Source organism: Ochotona princeps, chromosome 23 (assembly GCF_030435755.1).
Source record: "Ochotona princeps isolate mOchPri1 chromosome 23, mOchPri1.hap1, whole genome shotgun sequence".
Lineage (NCBI taxonomy): Eukaryota > Metazoa > Chordata > Mammalia > Lagomorpha > Ochotonidae > Ochotona > Ochotona princeps.
The window spans coordinates 5,640,952-5,655,167 of NC_080854.1; the positions used below are offsets into that span (position 1 = coordinate 5,640,952).

Sequence of the window (14,216 nt, forward strand, 5' to 3'; positions counted from 1 at the left end):
CATCCTGGTTTCTGCTCTTGGCAGTGAGCTAAGGTTTGCTCAGTCTGCCCGCTTCCAAACTTAACCCACACATTAGCCAACAGTTTAAGCTACTTTGCCCAGTTTGCCCAACCCCCAGGCCTGGGCCGTGTGATCACCAGCGGGAGTTATGACCCACTAGGGGAGTTTCCAACATTACTCCACTTGGCTCACTCTTTGACCCAGATCTCATACATGCCAGTGGGTGCTATGCCCTTGCCTGGCATAGCCTGCCCTCCATCTTGGCATTGTATGAGCTGGTGAATGTTGCAGCCCGGCCCGCCCCACACCTTGTTTTAGGATGCATATGCAGGTGCTGCAGCCTGGATCTGCCCAGACTATTCTCAGTCCCTGTACCTGTGAGTGATGGTAGTTTCCATGTTCATACCTAGCTCATCCCATCACCAACCCAACTCTTGAGTTAACCAGCGTGACTTCTATTTCCACAGGATTGGACCCACACATTCCCCACAGAATTTACCCCGCGGACCTGGTTCTGTCGTGTGTGGTTAAAGTCATTGCCCTGCCTAATGTGATCCATCCCCTGTTCCGACATTCAGTTGGGTACTAGGATCTAGCCCTGCTAGACAGGCCTCCAACCCTAGCTTTCACGTGGACTGGCATGTGGTCAGCAGTGTTTTATGATAACGTGCCCTACTCAGGATTCCCATGTGGGCTGGTGTATTAGTCTAACCTATATAGATCTTCTGGCCTCTCCCTTCTGAACCAACAGGTCTTAGTCCCCTTGCTTACCTGCAAGTACAGTGACCCTGTCATTGGAAGTCCCTCAGGATTTTTTCCTCACCAACACACACAGCGGCCTATTCCGTGGCTGGCGTAGGCAGCAATTCCACAACCCTAAAATCTCATTGCTCACTGCCTGGCAGCCAGTGGGCAGAGCATGGTGCCAATTGGCATGCTGGTCACCTGCAAGCCCCAGACTCGCTCACTGCGTGGCAGCGGCTAGGGCCCCAAGCATTGAGTCCGACCTGGCCCAGGTACCCCATCTCCCGTCAGACTTCTGGAAACTCCCATCACCCAGGCCCCGAGGTCGAACCACATTTTTTAAATTTTTTGCTGAGAATTTTTTGTATTCTGAATATTTGGAAACCCTGGTCTTAATTCAGTTGTATATAGAATATTATTATTATTATTATCATCATCATCTTTTGAAGGAGGCAATTTACCTTATTGGATTTAGGCCATTGGTTGCAACAACTTATAATGGTTTTGGTTCACTGCTTTTTCCATTCTCAGTTTGTTCCTGCGTGTGTGCCACCCAGTGGTCACTCTCAGAACTGTGATTTGGTCTAATTTTAAGAGACATTAAGCTCAGTCCCACACTTGTGCAGGTCAGCGTTGAGCATGGAGGTTGATGAACGATTTTATTCCATTTTCCACAGGATCCTTTCCTTCAGTCATCTAGTTAGACTGCTGGGACTTTGGTGACTATACATTGTGGTGCATCGTGTGTGTGTGTGTGTGTGTGTGTGTTTTAAATTGTTGTTATTTTCCATGATACTGTCCTGTATCCTTCCCCCCCGATTCTCCACTCCTCTCCCCCTCAGTATCACAGCAGTACAGTCCTTCAGCAATAATCACAGGTCCAGTTTGCTGCTATTTAAGTGTATCAGGGCATTGTAGGTCTAGGCAATGGTGGAGAATCCAGTGTCATTGTTATTAAGTGCCCTGTTTCCAGGCGTGAGTGGCAGTGGGAAAGGGGACTGCGGGACCAAGGCTGCAAGTGGATTTCGCTGCTCCTTTGAACGAGCTCTCTCTCGGTTGCATTTCCTAGAGGTTCTTGTTACCTCTGCCTGAGATCACCAGCACTCTTGCTTTGGGGCCTGCATTCAAGGCAATGAAGTACTCTCTCTGACCTTTAGTAGTTAATTACTTTTCCCTGCCGGAGTCAGAACTAGAGGGCTTCGTTGAATTTTGTCTGTATGCCTTTGCCAATGTTTGGTATCAGTTTAGGCCAGGAGTTATTAGAGACCAAAAATACAGCAAAATTCACTGCCATTTCAGTAACAGTTCCATTTGGTGATGTTTGTGTATTTATTTCCATCTACTTTAAACCCAGACAATGAAATTGCTACAGTAAGAGAGCAAGGTTTTCCATCTCATACTTTATTCTCCAATGTCTGCAATAGCCAGGACCTGAGCAGCAGTCTGAAGCCAGAAACCAGGAACCCCATCCAGGCCCTGCACTTAGGAGGCAGAGCCCAGGCATCTGCTGCCTGCTGGGATGCTTTAGCAGGAAGCTGCATCTGAAGCAGAGTAGCCAGGACTCAAACGGACACTCCAGTATCCCAAGCCATGGTTTAGTGCGCAGCACAAAGCTGGGCTGAGTTGATGATATTTCGAATCATGGTCTTTCTCTAGAATGCCTGTAATAATTCATATGTTTTCCAGAGTCTCCAGCTATCTCTTCCATACATTTTATTCAGGTTGTATTGATTTATTTAGTTATTCGGTAGAACAAGGTGAGGCCTGTAACGGGGAACCAGCCTTAGCCAACCTAACACATTATTGCCATCGTTTTTCCTCCCCCCGCCCCTTTAACTCCTTTGTTTTGTGTGCTCTGTCGCTTTTGGTCTCTTGTGTAAACCAGGAGAGGTCATTAGAAAGTGTGTGTGGCGTTGTTTGTGCTTCCCTGGCGTTGAGCCAGTTTGCTTTCGTTTTGTAGTTGGCGTCTTAGTGGAATGTGCCTCTTGCCTCCTGGCTCACCACTGTGGAGTGCCATGCCATCATCACCGGCTGATGTGAGCACAGGAGCCCGGTTTCCTCTTTTCTATCCTTTCTGATTATTCCTTTGCTCATTGATCTCTGATTTTAGGTCAAATTCTACATCAGACACTTTGTCTTTCTTTCAGTGTACCAGAGGCAGTGAAAATTTGCATTTCCGCCTTCATTATTTCCACGTTCTCTTTGAATTGGGATTTGTATTGGGTTATGTGTGTGTAGAGAAGAGGTGGGCATTGTATCAGCAGTTCGGAAACCTATTGGTAATCCATAACTTTAGGAAATTTGGCTCTTGTTGTTTCTAGTATTTTTTTAGACAGCAGTGCTATTTTGTCTTTTAGTTAATTAACTAGGTGAACAACTTCATTGTAATCTAAATACTGAATGTAGTGGTTTTCTATGGTGAAAAATCAGAGAAGCACGAATATTTGATCTATAATCTGTGATATTCGTATCTAATGGTGGTTCTAGTACTAGTTGTTCATATATTTTACAGATGAGAGGGGATAAGAGAGAGGAGGGAAGGAGAGAGAATACATAGAGTGAGATGGTGAGAGTGAGCTCAAGAGAAACCAAAAGGAAAGCTGAGAGGGAGAGAGGTCCGTCTTCAGTCTGTTGGTTCACTCCGCAAATGGCTGCAACAGCTAGGTCTGATCGAGGCAGAAGCCAGGAGGCAGGTATTCCATGTGGGCCTCTCAGATAAGTGGAAGCGTCCTCTTCCTTTGCCTTCCCCTGCATATTAGCAAGGAACTGGGTGGTAAGTGGAGCTGTCTGGTGCTCCCTTGTGGGATGTGGTGTCCCAGGCTGTGGAATAACTCACGAAGCCACGTTGGCCTCTGATAGCCACTTCTCAATGTTAAAACGCTAGGCAAGTAGAAATGAGGTGTTTCTTGCAGAGAACATGCAGCGTTTGTAACGATGGCGAGTGTCTGTATCTCCTCCGACTGCATTTCCTTAAGGTACTGAGGATGAAAATTAAAACAACAGAAATCTCAGGGTAGTTTGCAGTCGGAAAAGAGTAGGAATTCTTTTGGATAACAAGGAAGTTAAGATTTTCTTGTTATCATTTTTTCTTTGAGGTTACAGGTCATTTGACAAGTTCGCCCCAGCTGCGTTAAGCTCCAGCCCACACACTTGTCAGCAGGTTAAGCAGTGTAAGATTTGTTCACTTTCATGTTCGTGCTTTCTTTTACTTACTGTTAATATTCCTTGTGACTCATTATCCACGAATCTATTTTTTAAATTTCAGATTTCCTCAAGTTGCTGGACTAGAATTTGGATTTGATCCAGATGCAGAACCAGGACACCGAATCATAAGAGATACTGTCAAAGTTCAAGGGCAATATTTACAAAAGAAAAAAGTTTACCTTCTTGCTATTAAGGAGTACATTGCAAATGTGAGATTGATTTCTTTTTTTCAAATTATGTATTTTTATTGGAATTGCAGACTTACAGAGAGAAGGAGAGACAGAGAGGAAGATCTTCCACCCGCTGGGTCACTTCCCTAGTCGCCATGATGGCTGGAGTTGACCTTATCTGAAGCCAGGAGCCAGAAGCCTCTTCCAGATTTCCCATGCAGGTGCAGGGACCCAAGGACATGAGCCATTTATCACCATTTTGGGTCATCCATTGCACCGGCCCAAGATGAATATTTTTATAAAAGTTTTCAAGTAAAACATTTTATAATTAAAATAAATGTTTTCCATTGTGTTTTTACAAGTCATAAACTTATATTTTATTTATTGTATGCAGTTGTTAATTTTGTTATATTATCAGATTGAAAAATACAAGACGGTTAGAGATGAATTAACAGAGAACATGAAAAGTCATTCAGAAATGAACTTTTTCTTATTGTGGCAGGGCAGCCATCATCTCGCAGGTTGATGTGCCGAAACAAAGGAAGTGAGGGTTTTTATACTTTTACAAAAACATAGTGCAAGTGGTGGGGAAGCAGGTGCGCAGAGCAGAGGTTAGCTGAGTTCCCACAGGGTCAGAGTAGCCCCTAGCAGTCCCAAGCAGAGGGTAAATAAGTAGCTGTGCCGTGGGAGCAAAGGAATTAGGCAACATTCCAAGGGACAACGAAACGTCACCCTCTGGAGTCAGTCTTTGCAGGACTCCAGGCCCACGGACAGCCCTGCGTGGACAGTGTCCTCTGCTTCACGTCTCTGCTGGAATGTCTGCCAGGCGTCGGCATCACAGGACGTCTAGGACTTACGCTAATTAATCTTATTCTCTAATTGACTCACAGATGCAACAGGAGTTGCTAAATAATTACAAAGAATATCACAGTGGTTTGGTCAACTTTAAGTGGAGTGATAAACACTTTAGACATCTTCAATGGGCATATTGTAAGTTTTTCAGAGTCACTTATGTGGGCTGGTGTGGTGGCTTAGTAGGCCAATCCTCTGCCTGCAAGTGTAGGTATCTCATGTAGCCATCGGTTCGTGTCCCAGCTGCTCCACTTCTGAGCCAGCTCTCTGCTCGTGGCCTGGGAAAGCAGTGGTGAATTATCCAAGGTTTGGGAGGCTGCAGCCACAGGGGAGACCCGGAGGAAGTTCCTGGCTGAGGATCAGTTCAGTTCTGGATGTTGTGGCTCACTGGGGAGTGAAGAGTGGATGGAGGACCTTCTGTCTCTCCTCTCTCTGTAAAAATGTCTTCCAAGTAAAAAGAAATGTGTTTCAGAATTATGTATGCCATATTTCTGCAGAATGAAGCTTGGATGACTCAGGTGACTTTTGAGTGGATTCTGCATTACTGGGGTCTGGAACAGTGCCGGGGTGGTAGCAGGAAGTTGATTAGACATAGAGATTCCAGCGTGCCAAAGTTGAGAGCTGTTGAGGTCTGGAGTTCAGTAACAGTGCCCTGAACAGGCCTCTGATTGCACTGTGCGTTCATGGGCAGGGAGTGTAGCGTGCCCATTCCTGATGATTCCAGGCGGTGTTGCTGAGCACGGCGTGTTGAGGACGGCACGTTCAGAGCCAGGATTTTAAGGCATGTCAACCTACATATATGCAGATGTCTCTTTGCATATGTGGATGAAACTGCTTATGAGTTCCAGCTTTACATTTTAAATGAATATTGTTTTGCATTTATTTATAATTTTAGATTAGAAAAATGACAGTATGTTTCAATATTTCAGGGAAAGGATGGTTACACCATGCTTAAAAGTTGCCCTCGGATATTTGACACAGAAACTGCACAGGTCCTTTCTACGGTTGTCATGAATCACTTTGAATCAATAAAAATTGTGCAGGGAAGAAAACAGTGTCTTTCCGGCCATCGAATGAGTTTAATCATTACCGCCAGCAAGACTCCATCGCTGACAGGTGATAAGAAAGTTTTATTAGCAAAGTTTATTTATAAAAATAATGCTTTTTATTCTGAACATTGGATGGATAGTATTGTTTTCTTAAGTTTATGGAAATATAAATAAAGAATGAATTCCAGTTACAAGAAAGTCATAAGCAAAAATGTACATCCCCAAAGCACAAATAAATTCTAGATTATATAGTTTTCAAATCCTCTACTTCACAATCTTTATCTTTTAAAAAAGATTTATTTATTTTTATTGGAAAGTCAGATTTACAGAGAGAAGGAGAGACAGAGAGGAAGATCTTCCATCCACTGGTTCACTCCTCAAGTGGCCACAGAGGCCAGAGCTGAGCTGATCCAGAGCTTCCTTGGGGTCTCCCACCCGGGTGCAGGGTCCGAAGGCTTCGGGCCGTCCTCAACTGCTTTCCCAGGCCACAGGCAGGGAGCTGGGTGGGAAGTGGAGCAGCTAGGATATGAACTGGTGCCCATATGGGATCCTGGTACATGCAGGGCACTAGGCTATCACGTTGGGCCGGACAATCTTAGCTATCTTTCAGTTTTTTTGTTACTGGTATTTTAAATTAGCCATTATAAGTATTTAAGTTGACATACTTGGTTTCCTGTCAAGCATATTGTCTTTCCCTACTAGTAAGTGCTGTGCCTAAACACATAAAGCTCATTGCATTGATTGGTTTAGACATTTGGTTCTTTAGAAACGTCACTAAGTAATGCTTCAAGACCAGATTGGGTCATATTCATAATGCGTGTTTTAAAACTGGTTATTTCTTTGATAAAAATAATTATCTGCTTAGATATATCTGTTTTTTGAAAATTATATTTTAAGTTAAAAACAAGTACTGTCCTGATCATTTCTAAACAGTGTTTACATTGAAATTTTATTCATGATTACACAGTTGCTTATGAGAAGTACATTCAGAGACATTCTGATCAATATTTTATTGTGAATGCTAGGAAGCCTACACATGCAGCTCTTCTTTAGGTATAATATTAGATATTAGAATATTTATATTGAGGGCTGCGATATAGTTTCACTGGTTCGCTGGTTTCATTTGCAGCCTTTGAAGAGGAATCAGACAAGCCATCAGTAGTAATTGCAGTACCTGGCATTGAAGGACGGATTTGCCATATTTCTCAAGACATGAAAGAACATTTACACCAGCTTAGAACTGCAAGAAAACAAGGCTTACAAACTTTATCCACCACTAGTGATAATGCAGCGGAAAATTCTGATTCTGATTGAAATATCCTATTGGTAATGTTTTATTCGTCAAGCCAAAATGAACTGAATTAGCGTAAGTTTACCATTGTTAAGAATAGTAATGTAATGTTGATTCTTTTGTATTCTAGAATTGATTATAATTGTAGAGATATTGATACGTTTTCTTTTGATTCTTATCAAGTCATGCAGTCTTGACTCTTTAATGTTTGACACAGAAAATGCTACCTGTGTATTTGCAGTTTAAGTCTATACATTGCACAGTGCTTCCAAATTAAATGATTTCCATGCTTACCTTTCCAGAGTACTTATTTACACATTATCATTTTTCTCTCAATCCTGTTCTGCTTTTTTTTCTATTTGAATGAAATATCTATTTTCTTTTTCTTCCCTTGCTGTGTTAAAATAACTTATTCCATTGTCTTTTATGATGAAGACTTCGGAATAGGAAAAGAAATAGTATAATGAAACATTGATAATTACTGTTCTTTGTTCCAGTAAAGATGATGATGAAATTATAAGGCATAGCAGCAGGATATTAAATATTTTCTTTATAGAAGTCCTGAGTTGTTCATTTTATTGAAATAGAAAATATAAAAGCTTTTATGCAGCCTTCCCACCTGTTATCATCATTCCAAGTTAAAGCAGTTTTTCTTTTTATCAGAGAGAAAAGAGAGAAGAGTGTAGCATTTATCAAATGGCAAATTCTTTCACAAAAGCTTAAAGCCAGATAGGATTAAATTTGCGATGGTTTTATAAATTGGTTAATTAATTGAAAAAATAATGTTTCTGCCCAAATATACATCATTTGGATAGTTCAAATTTTTTGGAAGTAAAATAGGTCACCTTTTAAGTCTTTTTGATTTTCTCTGTTAAAACCTGCAAATCATAATTAGGGCCAAAGGGTGTTTCCTTTCTAGGGAGGCCATTCTTGACTTTTATTTTTAATTTATACAAAGAGACAGACATACCCACTTAGCGTCTTGCTTAGAAATACTGAGTAGCAGTACCCGTGAGAATGTACACTAGCATAATTAACCTAAGTGGAGGTTTGTCTGGGAGAAGGCTCACTCTTGATTTAATTTCCCTCTGCTGTAGCCCTCTCAGCCAGATATAGACCTGAACCCGCTGACACGTGTGTCCTGCTTTGCTCTGACGAGCCCATGACGACGGGAACACAAAGGAATAGAAGCCCTTGCTCTCAGCAGCAACTTCAGCTCTCATCTGAGTAATTAGATACGAGGCAGATTTGGAAATTCTATTTTTAAATTAGTAGAAGTGTATAGACTCCTAGGTGACAAGAACTCTATTCTGATTTCCTCAGGATATGGAGTTGGTATTTAAATAGGGTTTAGGTTATGGCCAAGTTGAATTATGCATCCTCTATATGGTAGGTGGGCATTCATTGAATAAGCAATCATGTATTGAAAGTGTTCTGTTTGGTCTTCCGAATGCAGGAATTAATATGAGGGAAGCTTGTTAGTATTTGTTCCTATAGAGTTTTTACAGTAGCGTTTACTATAGAGTATCCAGAAGAGGTTCTGTTCTCTATGAAACTAGAATGAGTTGTAGTCAAGGAAGTTAAGACCATATTAGGAACTAATTCATAGCAGAAAGCTGAAACAGAGATTTAAAAACAATGAGTCGTTAAAAATGAGATCCTACTTGAGTATATTCTGGCTTACTAATGGCTTTGATATGCTGCTGATATTAATTTGGAACATAAGTGCTTTGCATGTTCTAGATAAAATCATTTCATTTTGGAAAGATGACACGCGCACAATTGCGTATAGAATTATGTCAATAAGAACAGGAACATCAAAGAGCTATTCATTCAGGAAAGCTGCAAGTATGATGTTTTAAAAAGTGACAGCTTAATTCCATATTAGTTCAAGAAGAGCTAAATAGAAGTTACTTTAGTAACCCTAAATAGTGCAAATGTATAGTGAAACTGTGTATAATTAAGTTATTAAGAGACCATGTTAAGCTGGCCTCTCAATCCACTTCTAATATCATTCTTACGATAAATCTTTAAAGCATTGCTCTCCTCGCTGGGGCCGTTTACAGTTTTCCTCTCATTACCCCGAGTTGAGGAAGCTTGTGGTAGGTCGTGCTGTAGCAGTTCCTATCAGCTGCACGCTACCATGCAGCTGCCTTGAGGTTCTCCATCTCTCTGTCTCCTGCAACCAGCCTGCTTATTTGCCTCTTTCGTTTTTTAAAGTAGGTGTTTCCTAGGATGAGTGAGGGGGAGAAGGAGAAGAAGGAAAGACAGGCTCCAAGGTCAGGAGTTGAGAACTCAGTACCCATTTCCCAGCCAACGTTGATGTCATCTGCTGTCTTCCAGGGACCGCATCAGCAGAAAGCTGGGGTCTTAAGCAGAGTCCAAGATGGGACATGGATGTGCCGAGCAGCATCTTACTCGCTGTGTCAGGCACCTGCCTAGTGTTTGTCACTTTCTAGAATCTGCAATTGAGCATCAAATCTCATTTTATATTCTTTGGCACATAATGTGTCTGTTCCTGTTCATGACAGGAATCGCTCCCTCTCAGGAACAGGGATGTGTTCATGAAAACAAATATTCTTTGGTTGAGTCTGCCTTTTCCTATGGAAATGAAAAGGGAGATCAGATCGTATTAATCCAATTTTGATAGTGTACTGAGGAGCTAGCGTTAAACCATCGCCTGTGACACCTGCATCCCGTATGAGCACCGGCTCAAGTCCTGGCTGCTCCCAGCTTCATTCTAGTTCCACGCTACTGTGCCTTGGGAAGCAGTAGTTGACGGTCCAGGTATTTGGCCCCCACCAGTTACATGGGAGATTTGGATGGAGTTCCATGCTGGTGGCTCAGGCCTAGCCCAGCCCTGCTATGGCAACCATTTGGGGAGTGAAGTAGAGGATGGATGATCCCTGTCTGTTTCTCTTCTCCCCTCCTGTACCTGTGCTCCCAAATAATAAATGAATACTGGGAAAAATTATCAAGCAAAGAGTTACCATTTTGCAGAGAAAGTAGGTGATATTCAGTATGAGATCGCAAGCTTTAGTGTATGTCAGAGCTTACCTAGGGAACCATTGAATAATCCCTGTTGCTATACCAATTAAATCAGAATGTTTGGAAGTAACACCAAATATTGTGGCACTTTAACTAGTAGGCATTATTATTTTCAGAAACTCCCCTACTGATTCGACTATGTGCCAAGTTTGAGAACCAAAGAAAAAGATCTGTGGTTGGCACACGATAGCCTGTGACCCCAAACCAGCCTGATTGTGTAATAAAAAAGAAGGTTCTAAGAGTAAAAAGGTTGAGGCAGGCATTTGGCACAGCTATTCACCATGCAACTTGGGATTCCCATATTTCTTATGGAAGTGCCTAGGGTCACGTGCCATCTCTGCTTCTGGTCCCAGCTTCCTGGTGATGCGCACCCTGGCAGCGGCAGACTGTTACCCAATGTTTGGGTCCCTGATACCCTGTGAGATCCAGATTGAGTTCCAGGCTCCTGGCTTTAGCCTGGCATGCCATGGCTGTTGAGGAATGAGTCTGTGTCTCTTTATTTTTCAGATAAAATGAAAATGCATTTAAGGAAATATTTAAAATCAAATTAAAAAGAAAAATTTAATAGAATATGTGACAAGTGCAAGGTGTGGCTTGTAAAACCTAAAATCTTACTGTCTATACCTTTATTGAAAAAGTTTTGGGGCCTGTGGTTTATTGTTGAATGTCAGTTGCATTGGTACCAATGAGAACTGACACAGCAAATTATGAGATACAGTGAGGTGTATTTGTAAGCCATTCATTTTGGGGTAGTATGTTAACAATAGCTAACCAGTCTTCTATGTAGAACATTTAATCACTTTTATGGCACAAGAGAAGACTTATTGCAGGATAGGCTGTACTCTTTTCTTCTTCTTCTTTTTAAAATATTTACTTATACTTTGTTCAAAAGGCAGAGTGACAGAGAGGAAGAGATCCACTGGTTTACTCCCCAAATGGCCACAAGTCCAGGACTGGGCCAGGCAGAAGTTGGGGAATCCTAGTTGGTCTCTCACACGGTTGGACAGAAACGCAGTTACTGGGCCATCATCCTCTAGTTTGCTCAGGCACATCAGCAAGGAGATGGATTGGAAAGGGAGCAGCTGGGACTTGAATCAGCACTCTTGTATGGGATGCCAGTGTCCTGAGTTGCAGCTTCACTTGCTGTAACACAGCAGCCACCCTGATGGTGCACACTTTTAATTCACATCTGTAAGATTGGTCATACCGTAGCAATAGCCCAGGATAAAGGATGATCAATTGAGTATATCATGTATAATGGCTTTGTGGTATGACATCTTGACTAGGCTAAACTGCAGTCCCTAAAATTTCTTCTCCAGTATGTTTCCGGATGAGGTTATAAAAGCTATTCTGTTGGGACCAGCGTTGTGGCCCGACAAATAAAACTCTGTGCAACACTGGCATTCCATATGGGCACCAGTTCAAAGCCTGGCTGCTCCTGGTAATGTGCCTAGGAAAGCAGTGGAAGGTGACCCATCTGCCTCACATAGGAATCCTGGAAGATGCTTCTGGCTCCTGGCTTTACACTGGCCTACCTCTGGCTGTTGCGGCTATTTAGGGAGTGAACCGGAGGATGGACAATCTCTCTGTGTCTCTCTGTGACTCTGCCTTTCAAATAAGTAAGTAAATATTAAAGAAAAAATTTTTAGAGAGAGCTGTTCTTTCACAGAGTTGGGAAGGTACAAGGAAAACAGCAGCTATTTTGTAGTCTGCACACACCATATCTTAATTATCCAATCGGATCATTTGCTCCATCTGTGAAGCTTTGCAGGGCAATTAAAGTTCCTCATCAGGCAGGGAGATTATTGTGGCTTGGCGTACTTAATCAATTGAAAACTCTTAGAAGTGGATGTGGAGAGGGGGATCAAAACTACCTGTGGGCTGCAGCAGGCTGGCTCCTTCCTCCCAGCCACTGTGGTGGGCAGAAGCTGTGGCTGGCCCAGTGGGAGACTTAGGGTGTGTGTTTGCAGAGGGGGAGGGGACTGGGGGAAGGGGATGGCACCAGCAGGGATGTGCAGAGCTGAGGGCTCACACCCAGGCAGGTGGAGGGAGCCTGGGGATTTCCTCCACGTGCTGGACCCTGGGCCAGGCTGGAGGGCAGGTAGCAGAGCCCTGGATTAGTATGCCACCATGGAGTGCTGGTGGGCCGGCCCGGGGAACCTACATGCTCCTGGGCACAGGGAGTATGGATGGATCAGGGAAAGGAGCAGGGGATGTTAGGGAGGAAGAACTCCTGAGGGACTCTCATCCGCAAGACCTCAATATCTGCAGGTAAGCAAGGGGCCTGGGACAGAGTGGTTTGGAGGGGGGAAGCTACAGGACTTTCGTGTGTCAGGTACATCAGCCCACATGGGAAACTTGAGCTGGGCTAATTGGCATGGACTACACCTGATCAGTACTCACAGGCCAACACTAAAGCTAGGACTGGGGCCGACTGGCAGGGTTAGATCATAGCACCCTACAGTGAGGGTCAGAACGAGGTCAGGTAATGTTAGGCTGGGCCATGACACCAGTTAGCACAAAAGACAACCAGCTCTGGGGCAGGTTCTGTGTGGGCACTCCTGTGGAACTGCAGTTTCTGCTGGTTTGCTAAAGAGCCAGGGGTGGTGACGGGCTGAGGTAGGCATGACCATGGAACCCTCCAACACTCATGGATACTGGGGTTGGGCACTGGAGTTGAGTACAGGCTTGGCTGGTCTGGGCTGCAGCACCTACAGACACACCCAAGAAGGGGGTATGGGGTGGGCTGGGCCACAACATCCACTAGCTAATAAAAAAGTCCAGGACAGAAGGGGCAGACTATGTTGGGTGGGGCCCTAGCACCTGCTGGCACATATGAGATTGGGATTGGGAGTGGCCCTGGTAGGGGAACTTGGGAAACTCTTCTGGTTGGCTTCAGCTAGTAAGAATGTGATTTAGGCCTGGGTGTTGGTCAGGCCAGGCAAGGTAGCTCCACCCATTGGCAAGTGCGTGGTTCTGGAGGAGGGCAGGCCAGGCAGGGCTCACTGGCAAGTGCAGGAGCCAGGTTAGAGTATGATTCATGCAGGCTAGGCTATCACACCTACTGGTTTACATGAGCTAGGGATAGGAGCAGATGGGGCAGGGCTAGGGTGCCACACCCACCAGCAAGAGTTGGGACTGGGGGTGGATTGGCAGTTCAGGCTGCAACATCTAAGGCAAAGGCCAAGACGGGATGGGCTATGCAGAGCTGGGTCAGTGCAACCACTGGTATGCACAAGAGCTATGATTGGGAACAAGCCTGGTTATGGAGCTAAGGGGATGCCCAGGGGTCATGGTTCCCAATAGTTAGCATGAGAGCCAGAATGGGGGCGGTGTCTAGACTGGATATGACTGCAGTGTCCCTTGGCATGGTTGTACACTGGGTCTGGAGAGGTGCCAGGCTGGGCTAGACTTCAGTATTCACTGGAGCTTATGAGAATCAGAATGGGTGTAGGAGAGGCTGGACTAGGTCTTGGACCTGCTGAACCAGGTGAGAGTAGTGTCTGGGTGTGGAGCAGGTGTGGCTGGGCTGTAGCACCTAACAGTAAGAACCAGAATGGGTGTGGTCTGGTTGGGAAAGGCTACTGCTCCTGCCAGAACAGGAGGTGGATTAAGTCAGTCTTGGCCAAGGACCAACCAGTGTGTATGTGATCTGCCACTAGAAGGAGATCTGATAGAGGAGCTTGGGGAACTTCTTCAGGATGCAACCCCTGCAGGTGAGTGCAAGAACCAAGGCTGAGAACAGCTAATACTTCCTGGCATTAGCATAGATCAGGTCTAGGGGCAGGCCAGGCTGGGCCAGTCCAAAGCAGCCATTGACAGATCTGAAAATCAGAAAGGGGTGCAGGATGGCCAGAT

General features: G+C 44.1%; 1 protein-coding gene across 1 annotated transcript in view; it reads left to right on the forward strand.

The window, feature by feature from the left end:
* LOC101529936 (protein 5NUC-like) overlaps positions 1-7,389 on the forward strand; it is a 40,817-nt gene extending 33,428 nt beyond the window's left edge. The window contains exons 6-8 of the mRNA XM_004583736.4: positions 4,010-4,157; positions 5,900-6,086; positions 7,149-7,389. Of these exons, the coding sequence (XP_004583793.2) occupies positions 4,010-4,157; positions 5,900-6,086; positions 7,149-7,333 (520 nt within the window). The 3' untranslated portion in view covers positions 7,334-7,389. The remainder of the gene's footprint in view (positions 1-4,009; positions 4,158-5,899; positions 6,087-7,148) is intronic.
* Positions 7,390-14,216: the final 6,827 nt, after the last annotated feature.